Source organism: Anas platyrhynchos, chromosome 5 (assembly GCF_047663525.1).
Source record: "Anas platyrhynchos isolate ZD024472 breed Pekin duck chromosome 5, IASCAAS_PekinDuck_T2T, whole genome shotgun sequence".
In the NCBI taxonomy this organism is placed as follows: domain Eukaryota; kingdom Metazoa; phylum Chordata; class Aves; order Anseriformes; family Anatidae; genus Anas; species Anas platyrhynchos.
This window is the reverse complement of record NC_092591.1, coordinates 5,917,597-5,936,733: the sequence shown is the minus strand read 5'-3', so window position 1 is coordinate 5,936,733 and position 19,137 is coordinate 5,917,597. Positions and strand designations below refer to the sequence as shown.

Sequence of the window (19,137 nt, the reverse complement as noted above, 5' to 3'; positions counted from 1 at the left end):
TCTGGCTCCTCCTGTCTCTTACCTTAAACATGCAATTAAGGGGTCTGAGTCAGGATCCGAGTGCTCTGCAGAAACAAGCCAGCTGCCTCAGACCAAGAAGGGAAGCAGGATCACCAACACGAGGGTTGGAAGCAGGAGCAGGGCAGCACAGCGAGCTGCAGCCCCCATCCACCCCACCTTCCAGCCCAGGTGCCACAAAGCACTGCATGCCTCCTGAGTCTGAGCGTGGGGCTGCATCTTAAATAATCCATGGGTAGTTCCTGGAAAAATCTTGGGGGTAACCTGGGGGCAGAGGAGGGAATTTCAAGGTGCTTTTTGTCACCATTACCCAGTCTGTCCCCCAGACCCAGTTCACAAGGACATGGGGCTGCCCCCTACAGCACCCGCAGATGAGGTTGGTGGCACAGGAGCTTGCAGGTGAGTGCAGAGCTCGGCTGCCTGGGGAGCTGAGGGCCTGGATCCCATCTATCCGTGCCCTTCATCTCTTCAGGTTGGTGAAACAACTCTCTTGGAGTTAGGGCAGGCTGCCCTAGCACCTCCTGTGGTCTGGGACATGGAAGGGGACAAGGAGCCCAGCCCACAGCCCACTGGTTGTGGTGGGACACCCCAGGGTGGTGCCACCTGCCAGCAGCTCAGATCGAGGGGCAGGGGCCAGGCAAGCAGCCCCCGCTGCTGGCACAGGCAGCTCCTCTGCATGCCCAGGGAGGTGGTGCTGGGGTTGCTGGGCACTTTCCCTGCAAATGAGGCTTGTGGCTCTGCCAGAAATGACATCACCTGTTAGGCAGATTTCTTCATTAGGAAGCTTTCTAATCTCAGACACGAGCCACTCCAAAAATCCTCCCCCACCCCCTGAGCACGGAGCAAACCGAGCTGCTCTGCCGGTCTCTGCAGCGCGCTCTGCTTATTTATCATTCATGGCATCGTGTTTGTTTTATGACAAATGAACTTAATCACGATTTTCACAGCGGAATACCCAGGAAAATACCCAGGATAGCCGTAGCTGCAGGTACAGAAAACCAAACTTAATTTAGACAGGATATACGGGAGCAGTCAAAGGAGCTGAAGAATTGAATTCATCTAATAAAAAGACGAAGCTCTACATAATTTTTCATGCTGGCACAATAGCCTCATGAGACAGGCTGGTGCTCAGCTTCTGCATTAAACTCTTCTTGTGTGCTTAATTCTGAACCAAATCATTATCATCATTTGTTGCTGAAAGTGCATTCTGGTGTTGGGAATATTTTTTCCCCAGTGTTGTGAGGTGGAGGAGGGTAGAAACTGCAGATCATTTATTAATGCTCTGCTCCGTTGTGCTCCTGATCTCCACCAGCTGGGTCTGGATGCTCTGGCTCAAGCTCAGCGTGAGCATGCTGACTCGCACAGAGCTCTCCATGCCCATACAGCAACGCAGGGACTGGGGCAGGGTGCTGAGCAGGATGGTCATCATCCTGAACTGAGATCCCTGAACCTCGAGAGGCTGAGAAGTGATCACTTCAGTTCAGGAAAAAAAAGGTGGGCATGCAAAAATGTGGCTGTGCTTTGCCATATGCTCAGGGTTTGGTTCTTTGATGCTCCTGCACCACATCAGACCTGATCGCTGTCCTTTCTCTTGTGATATCAGAGCAGAAACTCTTGGTTGGACCAAGAAAAAAATGCTCCAAAAGCTGACCTCCTGCTGCCAGGGTGTTTTCCTGCTGCCCCAGCCAAACAGAATAACAATCTGAGTCTGCCCTGCTCATCAGGATGTTGTCATGTGCTTTAAAACACCCTAAAGGTATTTCCAAAGAAGAACATGAAAAGTAGAAGAAAATTCTCAGTGTGGTACCAGGCATCCCAGGCTCTTCAGGAGATTTAGGGTGAGGGCTGCAGAGCTTTCCTGAGGAGAGTACAGACAGTAATTTGTGCAGACTCACTGAATGAGAGCCGCAAAGGAGCGATTGCTTCCTATAAATATGTTCAAGTGGCAAAGGGCACTGCTGGCAGAGCTATGGGATGTGGGTTGGTGATGAATAAATTCAGGCTGGAAATTTAGGAGACTCCTAAACAGCAAAGCAGTCATGCTCTGGAAATTTTTTTCTGGACAATTATTAAGCAAGAATCTGTCTTCTGGAAGAGTAGTATAGGGATTTGGGATCCTCACCTCACTTTACTGAGTATAAACTGTGTGGGCACTCATAATGTGCATCAATCTGGGTATTTTTAGTGTCAGGGCTCTCAGGAAGATGCATCCTTGATGGCCCAGCTGCTGTAGGAGTCAGATTGCAGATGGACAAGTGGCTTTTTTCCACCTCTTGTGCAAATGAAGCATCCAGGGCCACCTTACAGAAAGTACCAATGTCTTTCACATGCTCCCAGGTGAATAAGGCTGCGTTACACGGCAGTAAAATACAGCTTCTGGAGGGGGGGAGGGAGGTAAAGAGATACTCAGAGTGTTGGTGTGAGTGCTGCCAGACCTTGTTTTAGTTCCTGTGCTTCAGCTCGGGGCTGTCCCCAGCCACGTCCCAGGGTGGGGATGCTTTGCAAAGCAGGCTGCGTGCGTGGAGTAGGATGGTCAAATTGCACAGGGGGCAAGGTACAGGAGCTGGGACTGGCTCTATGCACCTCCACGTGCTGCTGGTTGGAGCAGCATTGAGGCAGGGCGAGGTTTTGTCAGCCACAAACAGCCCTAAGGGGAAGAAACCAGTCCCTGCCTTCCTTATGGCCATGCCCAAGAAGGGATCAGTGCCGCAAGCAAAGCTTCTGGGTTTCCCCCCTGTAAGTGGATAAATCAACCCAGGGTGTTGCATATGGTGAGGGGCAGAGCAGCTGGAACGTACTGGGAACAGGATTTGGCTGATTCAGGAGTGGAGATGACGCTGGGAAAGGCCCAGCCTTCCCTCAGCACATTTCTGCCTTAATCCCGCTCTGTGCTGTGGCCTGAGAGCCCTGCTGCTGTGGATGACAGCCTCCTGCCTCCACGTTCCCTCCAGCAGCGGGGCTTCTCCGTCCTCATCCTCACTCCTGAGGGCCAGGGATGGCCGTGGTGTAACGGGGAGCCATACAACACCTTGCAGGTGGGTCAAGTTGTTCTGCTCTTGTGCTCCTTGCTGGTCCAGACTTGAAAAGCTCCTTCCCTTCAGGGGACACATGAAATGCCTGCAGCCATGCAGGGTTTGAGGCCACCACCTCCTCGTTCCTTTCTGAACATCCTTTTTTAAATTTTTTTTTATTTTTCCTTTGGGGCTGCGCACACATCTGAGAATAGCTCCGCACCACAGCCTCCTCCGCAGGAACAGAGTTATTTATTCTTGCTTGCTCTGATAGTTTTTCTGTATTTAATCTAAAAAGAGACTTGCCTTGTGCCTGGGAAGTGCCTGGCCCTACCTCCAAAATGGAAGTGCGAAAGGCTCCTGGTGTGTTTTTGTTAAAAAATAGTGTCCCAGAGACACGTGATGGGTAAACATGAATGAGGGAAACACAGCTTGGGTATAGAACCCTTCAAACTGCCTGGAGACAGGTATGTGCCTCCGAAACTTCTCATCCCCATCTCATGCTTCAGTCCCTGCCTCTTCACCTCTCTCATCCTTTATTCCCATCACTTTTTTTTTTCTTCCTCTGCTTCACTCTCTTGTTCCTCTCACCACATCAGTGTCCTTTCCACCCTGCTCCCACACAGCCCCATCTCGTCCCTCTCTGCCAGTTCCTCTCCCCTGTTCTTAGCACTGTTCTCTCTGATCCCTTCTGCTTCCTTTCTCGGCTGTTTTCTTCTCACCATGAGCCAAAATCAGAGCAGCCCCTAGGCAGGTACCAGGGATGATCTCTGGTGCAGTTTAGCTGCAAAACTTGCAGTAAACCTGAGAGCAAGCTGAGAAATTCAGACTGGGTGACCTGTGCTGGGGATGGAGTGCCTGTATCAACGTGACAACCCATGGTTAGGACAGAAAACCTATTTCTGCTGTCCTCTGCAAAAAAATAAAATAAAATGGTTTTACCTTGGTCTGCAGATTGGGTGGGAGCTGAGAGAGGTCTGGGAGTGAGATGGGGGCTGTTTTCCCCCCAAAGTGGGAGCCTGCTGTGTGTTGCCAGCCCAGCCTTGGATTTGGGAGTTGGGTTGGCAGCCCTGGGACACGTTTCTTTGTGTCCAGGGCGTGTGGACAGAAATCTCCCTGGAATGCCTGTTTACATGCGTCTTGGTCAAAAGCAGGCCTAGAGTCCCAGAGCCTTTCTCCGATGTGCTTAAGTGGATGAAAACGCTCAAAATGAGGAGTCTGCCCATATGTTGTGAGCGCCTTGGTGACAGACCTGAATGCTCATCCCCACGAAGGCGAAACAGTGTTAAATGGCTGCAGGGTAAGGGAAAGCTGAGCCCGTCGTGGTATAAATAGCCCACTGGAAATACTCTCCCTGCAGCCTCTCATCTTTTTGTTACCGATTTTTAAAGGAGTGAAATATCATTTACTGTCTTCGGGCTGTTTCAGACCGGGCTGGGAGCTGTGCAGCCTTCAGAAGCCCTTTCTGCGTTGTGTCCCCACGGTGGTGGGGATGTCTGCTGGCCTCGGGGCTAGGAGGAGATCACAGAATCACAGAATTGTCTAGGTTGGAAGAGACCTCAAGATCATCGAGTCCTACCTCTGACCTAAAACTGCTGCACCTGAGCTGGGTGGCAGCTGGATAAAAAGGCGTTTATAAACAACGCGCTTATTTATTGACCTCCTAATCTGGAGCAGAGCGAATGTCAGTGAGAGCTTGTAAACTGAAAAACTAGAAGCTAAAATTGAAATGAAACAGCTTGGTTTTGTCAAGGTGAGTGTCCAGGGCTCCCACACCCCATCAGTCCCTGGTGCAGGGGGACACCTCCTGGTGCTGGGAAGGGTGGTGACCCCAGGAGGGGACCGGGATCAGCCTGCACCTCCCACTCCAACTACTGCAGCGTTGTTAGTGTGTTACTCTGAGACCTGTCCTTCTACGGTGAAATTTCTAATTTATTTTGGAAATCCATTGCCTAATTGACTGCATTCCAGCAGCTAAATACAGTTTGCTTCGTGGAGGAGGAGTTTAGCGGAGTAATGTAGGGATTTGTGTCCTAGAGCAAGGTGCAGCCTGGTTCTTCCCCAGTCCAGTCCTCTATGTCCATACTTGGCCCTATAGTGGATTAATTTCACTTTCTTAATGAATGAGCACTGTTTTGGCATTAAACTGCAGAAAAAAATGTTGGTAGTTCTTGTTACCAAATGTGAAATGTTCAGCAAGGTCTGCTGCACCTTTTAATCCCTGCAAGGTCATGCAGTGAAGTCCTGTGGATAGCAGAATGGAACAGCTCAGATTTTCCTCGTTTGCTTGGGCTAAAAAAAAAAAAAAACAAACAAAAAAAACATTGTCTGCATTTAAATTGGAGCATATTTTGTTCGTTCACCCCTAGGAAACGTGGAAACAAGTTGTGGTGAGGAAGCAAGGCCAGCTAGAAGTGGGGTGCATGCTGGGGTAAGAGAGAGCCTGGTTAAATCACCGCATCCACCAGGATGAAGGGGAAGCTGTGCACGCAGGGATGGCTCCTGGCCCTGCTGCACAACCCCTTCGATATATGGAATTTGGGGACGCTGATTTCTAATAATACCCAATATGGTGTTACTATAGCAACTATATGGGGTGGTGAATAATGTCGCGGGCTCAAATCCAAAACGCTGGGAGCTAAAATGGCTCTGAGCGGGATTTAGGGCTGCCTGCGATCTTCGGTGGTGCAGGAGGTCTAGCCCTAAGCGGTTGGACTTGGGAAGAAGTTAGGGAAGAAGCTGAAAAATGCTTCTCCATCGGCTCTGAAGGGAGCTGCAGCCCAGGAGGGACTGGGAAATCAATGGCACGTGTGCCACATTGTGTGTGCTTCCATGAGGGTCCTTGGAGCATGGTTCAAAGGGGGTTTGCTGTAAACCAGATCTGTGACATTTAGCCTCAGGTCAAATTAAATTGATTTGTGTTAGAATGATTTTTTTTATTGGTTTGTCTTCCCATTTAACTGGAAAAAAAATCGTTAAAAAATCTGTTACAGCTTGGTTCTAAGCAGAATTACTTCCATTTAATTTTCTCTCCTGGCAGACCGAAGCGTCTCTTATTTGCCCAGCTTTCAACTCAAGTGCTGCTGTACAAGAGGCAAAATCGGGGCAGCCACAGTGGTGCCAGGCAGGCATCTGCAACCTGCTCCCAGTGCAGGGCAGTTCGTTCCCTGCTAAGATCCTGTAGTGTGGGGCAGGAGCCTCGCACACCCCGTGCTCCCTGTCCCACTCATCCATCCCTTTCCATCAAGAAATACACCCTGACACGTAGCCTAGTTTTATAGCTTAACTTCAAGCTCTTGCTTTTCCTTCCCAACCTCTAAGGCTGTGACTAATTCCTCCCTTCATCAAAGTCGGTACCTTGCGAGTATTTATAGCCTGATCCTGCTCTCCCCATCCCTTCTCCCCCTACAATATTAATTTATCTCCTTCGTTCCCTCCTCCATGCTGGTCCCAGGTGTCCTGCCCTCCAGTTCTTATGCCGTCAGCATTTTTCCTCCTGTAGCTCTTCAGCACCTTTTGGTGCTTTTCCTAAGTGAAGAAACCCACAGAAGTACCCAGCTCTTGGTTCATTTGTGCCAGAGGAGAAGCTACGGTCAGGTAGTGGGAGTCCCTTCTTGCCCTGTCCCTGTGTGGAACCTTCTTGATTTCATGCTGCAGAGAAGAAACAGCTTCCATCAGCCCTTATTTCTCTTGCTCTCTGTTTCTGGGCTGCCTCCTGCCTCCTTAATGCCTTAATTCCCTCACTAACATTTTGCCCATCTAACCAATTTTCCATATGTATGTTAAGAGTTGCCTACCAGGGAGGACTGGATGCTGAAAATACGAGAGAAAGTGGGCTACCTCCCAGTTGCTCCTTTTCCTTTGCTTCCTAACACCAAGCTTGTAGCCAAGAAGGCTATTAGATGATTTTTTTTAGGACAACCTGATGCTTAATCTCAGTAATCGTGTGCTGCTCTTCCAAATGCCCTTTGGCTCACTCGCTCTGGTAGACTCTCACAATGGGCTTTCCCCAGAGGACGTAGTGCTTTGCTCACCATGAAGTCTTCTGGCCTTACCCTTCCATCTCTCTGAAAACACAGCATTAAAACAAAGCCTTCTTGCCACACTTGCTCTTTCTTTTTAACATCACTTGTAACCTATGGGTATAGTATAGGTGCCCCCATACCCATAGCATTCAAGAGTTCCTGGTGTAACTTCTCTTAAAAGCCCTGATAGTTTAGGATCTGAACCTTTCCCAGGCTGAAGAGGAAACTCTCAGTGCTTTCTGCTGCTTCTGAGGCCAGCTAGGCAGCAAAGCGGGACATTTTCAGGTCTTGGACCTTCCCCTGGGGGGTGGGACATGTTTTGGAGGAAAGCAGACCTCTGTGTGGCTGAAAAAGCAAAGTCTTCAGTGTGGCTTTTAATAGAAAACTTGCAGCACCTGGCAGAGAGGTTGGTCCTGGCTCTGCTGTCCGGCTGCTGCCCCCCTCCTGCTCTAACAGCGCCTACCCCAGCAAATGGATGGTTTCAGTCGAGGTCGCTCTGCCACGACCTGGGAAGCTTTCAGCAGCGCAGCCCCCCTGGCCCTAAATGAGCAGAAATGCTGGGATTTAGCCTCCAACTGATCGCAGGGAGCTGGGTCTCCCTGCCAGCAGCAGAGGCACGGCTTTGCCTCTGCTTTTTCTCTCTTCCAGCAAATTGGTGGCTGGCAGCTGCTGCCCTACAGCAAAGCGTGTGCCCCATCCTGTCCCTGCGTGAGCCCACAGAGGGGAGAGGAGCTGCTCCGTTCCTCCCTGGGGACATCCAAGCTGTCTGTGGAAGGTGAAAGCCAACATCTTGAGCTCACCGCAGAGATCCACATCACCCTTGCAGGACTTCAGGCTTGATGAATAAAGAGATGGACACTGCCACGTAAGGAAGGAAAAGGAGCTTCCCTGGGCTTTCAGGGGAAAAAAGCACTTTTCAATTGTTCCCCCAAAATCATCATGCTTCCACTCAAAGTACAGACTTCAAACTTGATGCTGGGCTCCTGGGTGGGCAAATATTGGTGGGGTCTCCAGGTGCCACGTATTGGCAGTCAGGAAATGGAGGGGTTCGTAGTTCTGTGGGCTCTTTGAAGTAGAGCAAGGGATGGGATAAGTCTTTGAAAATGCCCTTCAGGGAAGTGAGATGTCTGGGGAGGATTCTTCCAGTCTCTGCTTGGCATGAACTCCTCTTTTGCAGGAGAAGAGCTGTGGTGGCAGGTAAATAAAGGAGAGACCTTGAAGGCGAGGACATTTATAGCATTAGTTATAGCACATCTGGCCCAACCCTCCTTAAGCACAAGCTGGAGCCAGCAGGTTGATGCTGATTTATGACTGCAGTGGCTCTGCCCCATATTCTGCACTGCTGCGAGAGCTTTAACTTTTAATACACTTTTGATAACTTTTTGATTGACTTTCAGACATACCCGAGGTGCCCCCACAGTCTAGAAACAGGAGGAAAACACTTAATGGAGAGGGAAAACCACATTAGTGCTTGGATCAGATCCTGCTGCCTCCCCTGCCTCAGCAGAACCTCTGCAGTGTCTCTTTTTGAGCCTTTTCTGATGCTGCTCGTGTGTTATACCCTCGCTCCTTGATGTTACAGGGTCTGGGTCCTCACTGGGGCTCTGCTGGGTCTTTTCTCCTAACACATCTATTGCTGCCAACACGAGAAGCCAGCAGGAGCCAGCACACACCGGTCCTCTGGGCTTCCTGGCGCAGGTCATGTTGAGATAGGGAAACTTTGGGTGAAAAGAGAATAGGAGGGGGCTTCTTGAGCTCCAGCTCTTTGCCTGCATCAGTCTCATGCTGCTGTGTCCTCTCAGACCTTGATTTCCGTGGGGTATTAGACGTGATCCTGATTTGTGGCTGATAGCATCTTGTCTTCAGATGCTCTTTGCTGACTCCCAGAGCCTCGTGCTTGTGTGCCCAGGGAGTTTCATGCAGGTTTCTCTCTCCTGCCTTGCCCCAGCCCTCGGTGCCCGCTGGCTGGTTTTCTCCCCGAATTACCGTGCCTGACACATCGCTGGAGGTGTTATGTGTTGCTGCAAAATTAATTTTCCTCTTGAGAGCTCTCAGTGATTTCTTCACAGCTGAACTTCATTGCAGCCGGCGCTCTGTCTCCCTGCAGGATTTGTGCTGCTGGGCTGGCCGCAGCCTTGGAGCACGGGGAGCCAAGTACAAGATGCTTCATTCTTCCCTTCCTTCTTCATTTTTAAGAGCAGGATTTCCACGAGATGTTGCAGTCGGGTCTGAGTGAAAACCCAGCAGCGTGTATCACGTTCTGCCTTAAAGATTCATGTTTCAGCACAAGCCCTTCTCCACTGCCAGCTCTTACCCCCTGCCACCGAGCCCTCTCTCCCCAGCTCTAGAAGAGCCTCAAGCTGTAGGGCAGCAATTTCTGTCCCAATTTCATCGCGGTGTCAGAAGCCACCAAAATGGGCATTTCTGTCTTCTCCAGGCTGAGTCTGAATCTGCTGTGGCTTGCCTTAGGGCAGCCGAGGGAAGCTGGGTCTGTCAGAAACTGGGAGCCAGCAAAGTGGGGCTGGGGGGCAGGGGCTCTCCAGGGGATGGGGGCTGTTTCAAGGCCTTCAAAGGATGACCTAGTCCAGGTTTGGTGAGCCACCGACTGCCTGGGGATAAAAGCAGTGAAGAGCTGGAGTTCCTCAATCACGTCTGGAATGGAATTTCAGTATTTGAGAGCTTGTGGAGAAATGGGACTTCTGGAAAGCGTGATTTAGGTGCCAGTTCACTTCGTGCTTGGAAGATTGCTGTTGTGGGACTCGGCGGAGTTTGATCTTGCAGGGGAAATGTGAGTCCAGTGAAATAAGAATGGATTATTCTTATTAGTGGGCTTTAATAAGCCTTAGCAAAGTGCATTTGATAGCGTCTTAAGCAGTGCCTCAGTGTCACTGAACCCTGCCGACCAGGCATGTACTCCCCGGGGTACCACTGCAGCAACCCACTTCTTTTTTTTATCTTCCTGAAAGTGATTTTTGTTTAAAATTACAAAATGCTGTTTGTATCCTGGTCTGCCTGGTGTGGAGATCTGGTGCAGCTGTACTTCGGGCAGGAGCACTCGCGACCTTGTGAGCTTTTAAACTGGCTTTATGCTACTCCAAAGGTGGTTTGTTTTTTTTTTATTTTTTATTTTTTTATTTTCAGTGTTTCTCATTTTTCATGCTGCCCAGAGTATCAGGGAGGGTCGTCAGGGACTTTAGTGCAGGTTTTTCCTTCTGGGTTGAATGGGAGCTCTCTGAGGCTCTTTATTGAAGCAGAAAGCCTGGAGGGCACGTGGAGATGGGAACTGCTGAGCCACCTGCTGTGGGTTCTCTTTGCAAGGCTTTGGGGCACCCACTGAGCACCACCAGCGAACTCAGTGGGTGTCCTTGGGGGCTGAGGGCGTTCAGCATCACCAGACCAATTTCTTTGAGTTTAGGGCTTGCTTTCCATCTTGGACGGAATGAATCCGAAGTGGTGCCGATGAATTCAGTGGATTAACTGGAATGTAACGAGAATGAAGGCTGCAGGGTTTTCTGTTTGGTGGCTTTGGGGTTTTGTTTCCCCTCTCCACCCTGTCCTTTTGCCCTCCTACCTGCGCAGGAGATGACGCCTGCCTCTCCATGTGCCTTCCTCTGGGCTGCTGCAAAGGACTGAGGACAAGCCCCTTGCCCAGCTGATGCCCTGACCCCCTCCCAGGACCCATGCAGAGAGCCAGGGAAAATACTAATAGAATAGGAGCACGCATCCTTCTGGTACATCCAATTTTCTTGTGTCTGTGATGCAAAGGAGCCCCAGAATGACTCCGCTCACATCTGTAACCGCCGTGCCCTGCAGAGCTGTGTCCTTCCCGCATCAGGAGAGCTTTGGAGGAAGAGGAGCTGCCAACCTGCACGCCGGCTTTGCAGACCCTGAGCTAGAAGAAAGAGCACCATCTCCTGGCAGCTGGGGCCGGCCGGCACCGCCTGTGCTTGGGGGGAAGCTGGGCTGCAAGGAGCCCTCTGAGCTCCTCACCTGCAGCATCTCCAGGTAGCACAGCTCGGGGCTGGCAGCTGGCTCCACGGTTATCCATGAAGGCCAGTCCAGGCTGGTGTAGGAGTTATCCGCAGCACGGTGACAGAAGAGCTCTCAGAAATTTGGGTTTCATGCTGTGTTTGAACCAGCCTGCAAGCACCCAAGTATTTGTGAGGTTTGCCTGGGCGCCGAAGTGTCTTGGGTTAGAATTTGGTGGAGAGGTCACGTAAAAATCGAGCGTGTGGCTCCCAGCTGGTGTGCTCAGATATCCCCGGGGAGATCAGACCCAGCCTGCTTCAAAGCTTTGTGTTATTTGTCATCGGGCTGAGGGATGTCTGCCACTGGGGTGTCCTGCTGGGAGCAGGACCAGTGAAGGGCGTCTGGAAATCTCCGCAGTTTTCCTGAGGCTTGAGGTTGGGCTTGAAACCAAGCAGGGAGGGAGAAGCAGCTAGGCTTGGGTCTAAGATGATGTGTGCTTGGAATTGGGAGAGAGACATGGGGCTACCAGTCTGTGTGGGTACTGCAGGATGGGGAAAAGGGATGAAACATTGAACATCGGTACAAAAATTCTACAGAGGAGAACATGGGAATATCAATTTTAAAAAATTAGATTTTTTTTTTTTATTTAAGAAATGATCATATGTGAGGGTCAAAAGAATAGGGGAAATCTCATCCTCTTTATTTTATTTTTTTTGCAAGGAAGCATTAGGAATAAGAAGCAGCAAAGGTCAAACACAGGCTTGTGGCTTCCAGCTGATGCCAAAATTGTAAGGTTGGTACAGAAGAGGCAGGACTGCCTAATAGCTACTGCTGTCATGTGCTCGGAAGAAGGCAGGAGGATGTCTCTGGGATGTGAGAGAGGAGCTCAAGCAAGGATTTGCTTTCTGGGTGCAGGTGTTCAGGTGGTGGCAAGATCTGGCAAAGGGACTGGGGGTGCACCGGGATTCTGTGACAGGTCCCTGGGGTCGGACAAAGTCAGCTTTGGTATGAAGTCAGATTTTTGAGGAGAGAGGGCAATGGTACAACAAAGAGGTTGGCAAAGCGCTCGGTCATTTCCTTGAGCCTTTAAGACAATATTGGATATCCGATTAAGAGCCAGGCTTCAGGCTGAGTGCTGAAGGGAAGGCGCTGCCCATCCCTGAGCTCTGTGCTGCCTTCGGGAGCCCTGGAGCAGAGCAGAGTGAAAGCTGGAGAATGCTAATTGTGTGGTTTTGGCAGCTCGGCTGTCTGAAACCTCTGCGTGACACCCAAAGGTGCTGGGACCCGGCTGTGGCACCGGGCCCGAGAGACCTCCTGGCAACATTTGGACCAGTTTAACAGCAGCGGTCCCCTTCTTCATGGGGTTTGTGTGTTATTGTCTCTACTTCAGAATTGCCCCAAGTTGGAGAGTGCCCAAAGGGGATGGAAGGACCTCGGTGCATGGAGGCTGTGATCTGTGTGGGCATGGGGCAGAGCTGGAGCCCTGCAGCACTGGGGCAGCCAGGATCATCTCCCGAGACTCAATATCCCCAGCAAAAGTCAGAACCAACTGGTTAAAGGACCTATGGGAATTTGTTGGAAGCCTCTTGCTGACACTGGTCTACTTCTGTCTGGGAAAGGTCGCTGGAGCCTGGACTCCTCAAAGAGCACCTGAAGATCCTTCGGCTTCTTGGTGCAGCTCCAGGCTGTAAAAATATCATCAGCTAATTAAAGACCAGTTCCCCCTCTCCTCTTCTGAGAAATGAACTATTCTGACTGAAGCACTGGCACAATAAGCACTGAACCTTGCATCACAGGGTTGCCACGTCCCACATCGGTCTGTCCATGCCACCAAATGTCCCTGGAGCTGTGTGTGGTGGTTGTGAGAGGCAGCTCAACACGGGGACTGCTCGGCATCCAGGTGACTTCAGGAAATCGAACACGATTTTTGGAAGTGATCGATTTGAAGAAGACTGAGCCAACTCTATTTTTTGGAAAAAAAATATCATTCTCATTTAAATTAGCTGTTTTTAACTATTAACCTCAGCTAACTTCTTGATTTCTTCTTCCAGTGTGCCGGAGCACCTCAGCTTTCATTGATCCCAATCGGCCTTCAGCTCCCTTCCTTCAATGAAGAGTTACCCTGCGTGGAGCCAGCGATTTCTTAATTTTATTTTCGTGTGTCAATTGCTAAACCCTAAATCTAGCGCTGCAGGGGAGGACTTCTGGAGCGTTCAATTTCTTATTCCGGGGAAAGAAAACAATCATTTTCCAAAAAAAAAAAAAAGAATTCTTTGCAGTTGATGAAAATGCACGCAACGTACCGAGATCTCAGCTGTGCTCAGAGTGGCTGGAGCAGACCCGTTACTGCTTCGCTGCCTGCAGGAAGGGAAATTATTTCCCGAGGGCTTCTGTTACAAGAAAACACGGCGGCTGCTCTCTGCACTGAATAGCTTTGCTTTACCTGAATTGGCAGGCAAGTTTTCGGGCGCGTTTGAGGGACGTGCACTTTTTAAAAAAACCCTTTTGTAACAAGGGTAACTTCAGAGCCGATACTGCCACCCGTCAGCAGTGCTATTCAAGGCGTCTCCTTCCCACGGATATTGAACTAAATAAACTTCAAATCGGGGAGGGCATTGCTTAATCACCGGGCTCTGAACTCACCGTTCTGCAGCAAAAACATGCTCAGCTATTGCAGGTTTCTGTGTCTTTAACAGCCGGCCTAATAGCTGGTGTATTCACACTTCACCACGGAGAGGCATTTTTACCCATGGCTTTAAATCACTCCCTGTGGAAATGCGGAGTTGCATTAAATCCTCGTAATTAGGCACTTTCAGCTGTCTTAGAGCTTTTGACTCTGCGGTTGCCTTGAGAGCCAGGCCCGATCTGTCCTGCTGACGCGAGCCCTTCCTGCTCACGCGTGTGCAAGGACATGCTCAAACACCCTTGAACTCCTTGCCCTGAACCCCAAAAGAAACACATTTATTGTTTCACCAGTGTTTGCAAACCCGCTGCAATGAAAATAAAGCAGGGTTATGATTGATGAGTCCATTTTAGGTCTGCTCTTGTGTTGGATAAATCCATAGCACAGCTTTTCCTACCCCTAGTGACTGTGATGTTTCTTTCAGTGACCACTGCAGGCTTATTTTTTCCTTTCTGCTCAGGGGCAGCCAAGAATTAGGATGGCATTTTCTTAGGCTGCCCGTGTGAGCACCCAGAGCACCAAGTATTGCCCAGCCACCTTGAGCTGATTCCAAGCCACTCAAAATCAGTGGGATTTTTTTTTTTTCCCCAGTGATCTCGGTGGGCTTTGGATCAGCCCCAGAAGGCACCGAGGAACCAGCTGCTGAAAGAGCAGCCCTGAAACCTCATGATTTAGACAGCCGCTCACCCCGCACAAACAGTAAATTACAACCAGCACGTACTGGCAGCAACAGGCACGAATAGGCTGCAGTCAGCAATTCACAGCCTGAAATATGTTGGCATGAACAATGCCTCAGATAATTTCAGCTAACCAACACATTTGTGAAAACCCAGACCTGTTTATGGATAATTTTCAAAAAGGCTAGCTCAGCAAGAGAAATACGAGCGAGAAAAATAACCTGTCCCTTTTTGCTTCCTGATGGCTTTGAGATGTTTTTGGCATTTTGTGTGGATGAGCTGTCCTTTCGAGGCACCAAATGAGCTCAGGTAGGACCTGATGAGGTACTGGGCAACACTTTCAGGTTGCATTTTCTCTCTGTTACCACGTTTCTCTTTGCAAAAGGGGGAGCATGCCTTTCCTGCTGCAAAGGCAGTCTGGGGAGGAGGAACCGCGTGCTGCTTGCAAATCATCACAGCGCTGAGCAATGCAAATATATGTGTGAGGGAGCTGGTCATTCCGCCTTTGTGCAGCGCTGGGACTGTGTGTGTGAAATCCAGCAAGGCTGAGCAGTGAAATAAAGCCTGTGGTTACATGCTGAGTCGTGCTAAGGGGAAAAAATACTGCTCAGGCTCACTGTATGAGCTGTGTGCGCCTAATGCACGGAGTGTGGTGGGACAGAAGTAGTTGCAACTGTTTTTAAGGATGGCGTCGTTATGCATATGCAAAGAGAAAGAAAATAAACATGTGCAAGAAGCTCTGGAGCTTTCTCACTGATATTTTGTAGTTTCTGGCTTTGCAGCTGCAGCAGCATCCCCTAGGGTTGCTGTGAAGGTTGCCTTGTGCTTGGTAGCCCAGGGACACATGGAGAGGGCTGGGAGCTCCATATTTACTGCAGGGTGATGAGCAGAAGTTGGGCCAGAAGGGGAGGGAGGCTGTGGGATTGCCATCACCGGAGATTTTTATGCACAGGCTGGGCAAGTATTGGCCAGGAACACCGTGGTCGAGCCAATGACAAACTCAGTCTAACATCGCCAGTGGGCACGTGTGGCTTTGCAGAAAGACTGGTGGCTCTCATCTCCTCACCATGTCGTTTTTCTGTGTTTGCTTTAGGTGTCATGGCCTTGTCACACCTCTTCGACTACGGCTCCAGTGCTGCCAATGGGGCCGACAGCTCCTTCTACACCTCTCTGATCTCCGACGTCCACTACACCACTCCCCGGGACAGCACCTACTTCACAGGGATCTACCAGCAGGAGAACAGCCCCATTCCCTGCTCGGGCAGCACGGAGGGGTTTAACACGCTGGGGCATCCTGTTCAAGACACGACTAGGTTCGAGTACCGCGGCTTGTTTAGCTCTGATTCGGGAATAGAGATGACTCCTGCAGAGTCTACCGAAGTTGACAAAACTTTAGCAGATCCCATGAAAGTAGAAGGTTATAAATACATGGACATAAGTAGATCAGAAGAAATAAAATACCAAGAAAAACATGACCCAGAATCAGAAGATGAAAGCCCGGACCTTATCGATGAGTACCGGGGAGCACCCATTGGGTCCAGCCACGCTGCCGAACCTCTGAGGACGCCGACTTTGGAGGGCAAAGAGGCTCCCAAAGAGCAAGCCCCTCTTGAAGACAAAAGGTCTGGGGACCAGCAAAGTGCCTCCCTGGTGACAACCCCTGTCAAGATCACGCTGACCGAGATACCCAGCACTGGGGAAGCTCCCAGCAAAGAGGCGAGTCCCACTCAGCCCGAGACCGGCCTGAAGCCGAGCCACGAGGTGGTGCCCACGGTGACAGTGTCAGAGCCAGAAGATGACAGCCCAGGGTCTGTCACACCGCCCTCCTCCGGCACAGGTAATGCTGCCACCAGCATCTTTTTTCTGCTCCTCAGCAAGTGGTTGCAATGTTAGCCCTGTGTGCTGTGGGATCTGTAGTGTCTCACAGGTAGAGTTGTTTCTACTCTGGTCTTGCACCTCTTTGCGGGGTTGCCATCAGGGCTATCATCAGCCAGGCAACAGTTTGGGTCAGATTCCTTTGATTTTGGGGTCTTCTGGTCACCCTAACTGACTGTGCTCCACAGAAGAAATGGGGACATATGGGACCAGGGTGCTGTGAACAGCTGGGTTAACTTTTTAGATTTTAATGGTTGCTTAATGCCCTTTTGCCCTAGTAGGACATTGGGATGTTAAAAGGAGCACTGCTTGCAGGTGCAAGTGCTGCTCCTAGAAAATGCAGGTGAGGGAAATGTCGTCTCATTTACAGAGGGACAAAGGGCCAATTTCTGTTAGAGGTTGCTGATTTCTACTCTTGGGTGTGGGGGTGGAAGGCACCAAGATCCCTCTCTTATCATTTCTGTCACATTTTCTTATCATCTGATTACTGCAGTGGTATATGATATCTGTTCCTCATTTCCCATATTATACATTGCTCTGCACCACTGAAATACGGGAGCAGTATAACATGTGAAAAAGGAACAAAATTCTGTGACAGGAAGCAGAGTTTTGGGGCTCCAAGTTAAATGTCAGCATCCTGGATCAAACCCCTGATATCTGACAATGAACATCCGCAAACTGAAATTTCCATTGCTTTGATGAATTCTAGGAGCATTTATAAATCAGGAGGGATTTCCATAAAATGGCAGTTTGGGATTTCCACCCACACTAACACCTACGCTTAGAGAAACACCTTCCAGAACTGAGCGTGCATTTGCACACTTTCCGGAAAAAAAGATGGAAGGAGTTCCCAGCAGCTCTGAATTTATCCTGCCTGTGTAAGCCAGAATCTTTAGGTAATATATAGCCTTTAAAGCATCCCATTTTTCTTCTTTTATTTGGCTGGATGACATCACACGCTACATCTGCAGCGTTCCTGTTTTTATTGATTTACACTTTTGGCACTAAGAGGCAATTAAGAACTTCAGGCGCTAATTATTATTTATGCGGTCCTTGGCAGCTGTAAAAGGGCTGAATGGCACTTGATAACTGTATCTGATCGTACCGGGTGAACGGCACGTGGCATGCCCTGTCTGCGTGGTGGTGTGGAAACGTTGCTCTCCATGGGCACAGCCGATGCCCAGCGCTGCCTGAGCAGCACAGAGTCCCATCACCACGTCCCATCGGGGTGTTGGAAGGCCAAAAGCATCACTTGAAGAAGCAGGCATCGTCCCGTAGGGGCTGGCTCTTGCAGGGCTCCACTTCCACAAGCAAAGAAGAAATGTAAAACCTACCCTAACTATTTCTACCCAGTAGAAATCTGCGCACGTGGGCAGCACTGGGGTGAAGCAGAGGATCAGGGCATTGCTGTGCTCTGAGGGCTGATGGTCACATACCTGTTTGGATGTGTCCCAGATTAAATCATCTCACAGCAGCTCAGGGAGCAAGTACTTACGTGGTTTAATGCAGGGGAGCTGCACGGCTCACACACACGTCCTGCAGCTGGAGGGAAAGGATGCAACAGGACCTTCCTGGCATCTAGCCAGCAGTGTGGTGTGGCAGTCCCAAATGCCTGAATCCTTTCTGCTGCCTGTCCCTGGCTTGCAGAGGGACTTTCTCCTACAAGATGGGTGTGTTACAAGCGAGCTGTTGTGTCGGCTGAGTTGCAGATCTGCTCATGATATGGCAGTACTGATGTAAGTGTGTTAGCAGATCACACAATCCAAAACTTTTTGGAGGGCAGAGAGGAGGTAATTCTTCTTGCCCATCTCCCAGCGGGACATCATGGCTCAGGTGCTGTCACTAAAACCTCTCTGTTTCCCAAGGAAACACGAGGGGCTCTTTCTCTTGTAGGTTTAATTGAACAGCTAACACCTATAACCTGTTATCAGTCATCGAAGTCATCAGACTTTCTGCCTGTGTTACCAGCCCTGCTAAAGGGCTCCGTGCTGGTGTGAAATTTATTGTTGGTTCCCCAAGCAGCCAGAAAATATAGTTTTATTTTTATTTTTAATTTTTTTTTCTCCCTTTCTTTCTGTGTGGCAGAACCGTCGGGCTCAGAATCGCAGGGCAAGGGCAGCCTGTCGGAGGACGAGCTCATCAGTGCCATTAAGGAAGCAAAAAGCTTCTCCTTCGAGACCCCGGAGGCGCAGCGCTCGCCAGCCCTTTCCGCCGAGAAGCAAGAGCAGCGAGGCAAGCCCGGGCGCCCTGCTGTCCCCGCACCCATGGATAACGAAGCCAGCAGCGCCGAGTCAGGAGATTCGGAGATCGAGCTGGTGTCGGAGGACCCGCTGGCCGCCGAGGAGGTGCTGCACTCCAACTACATGACTTTCAGCCACATCGGAGGGCCCCCTCCGTCGCCCGCCTCCCCGTCTATCCAGTACAGCATCCTGCGGGAGGAGCGGGAGGCTGAGCTTGATAGCGAGCTCATCATCGAGTCCTGCGATGCCTCGTCGGCCTCCGAAGAGAGCCCAAAGAGGGAGCAGGACTCCCCGCTCATGAAGCCCATGGTGATGGACATTATCAAGGAAGAGAACGGCTCGCGCGCCGATGCCTTGGATTATGAAGCCAGTAAAACGACGGAGAGCAGGATGAACAGGGAGAACCTGGCAGACTCCGCGTCCTACCTGAAATGCTCCTTTGTTGCCCCGAAAATAAGCGCTGAGCCCCCGACCTCTGCCGTCAGCACAGAGGAGCTGAAGGAAAGAATAATCCTGAAGAAACCCATCGAAGAAACTGTTGTTAACCAAAGCAAAGTGTCTTCCAAGGACTCTGGGAAAAGAAGTCCCTTGGCTTCACCCCTACTGCCGTTTTTAAATAAGCAGAGAGGTAAATGCAGA

At 50.3% G+C, this 19,137-nt stretch overlaps 1 protein-coding gene across 3 annotated transcripts in view; it reads left to right on the top strand.

Moving 5' to 3' along the window:
- RTN1 (reticulon 1) overlaps nt 1–19,137 on the top strand; it is a 98,936-nt gene that overhangs the window by 37,691 nt on the left and 42,108 nt on the right. For 2 of the 3 annotated variants that reach the window (XM_027458049.3, XM_072038158.1), the window contains 2 exons: nt 15,477–16,220; nt 18,344–19,126. In XM_027458049.3, coding sequence (XP_027313850.2) covers nt 15,477–16,220; nt 18,344–19,126 — 1,527 coding nt within the window. Of the gene's footprint in view, nt 1–14,667; nt 14,693–15,476; nt 16,221–18,343; nt 19,127–19,137 lie in introns of those variants that run through there. The other variant, XM_027458051.3, reaches the window with a different exon arrangement.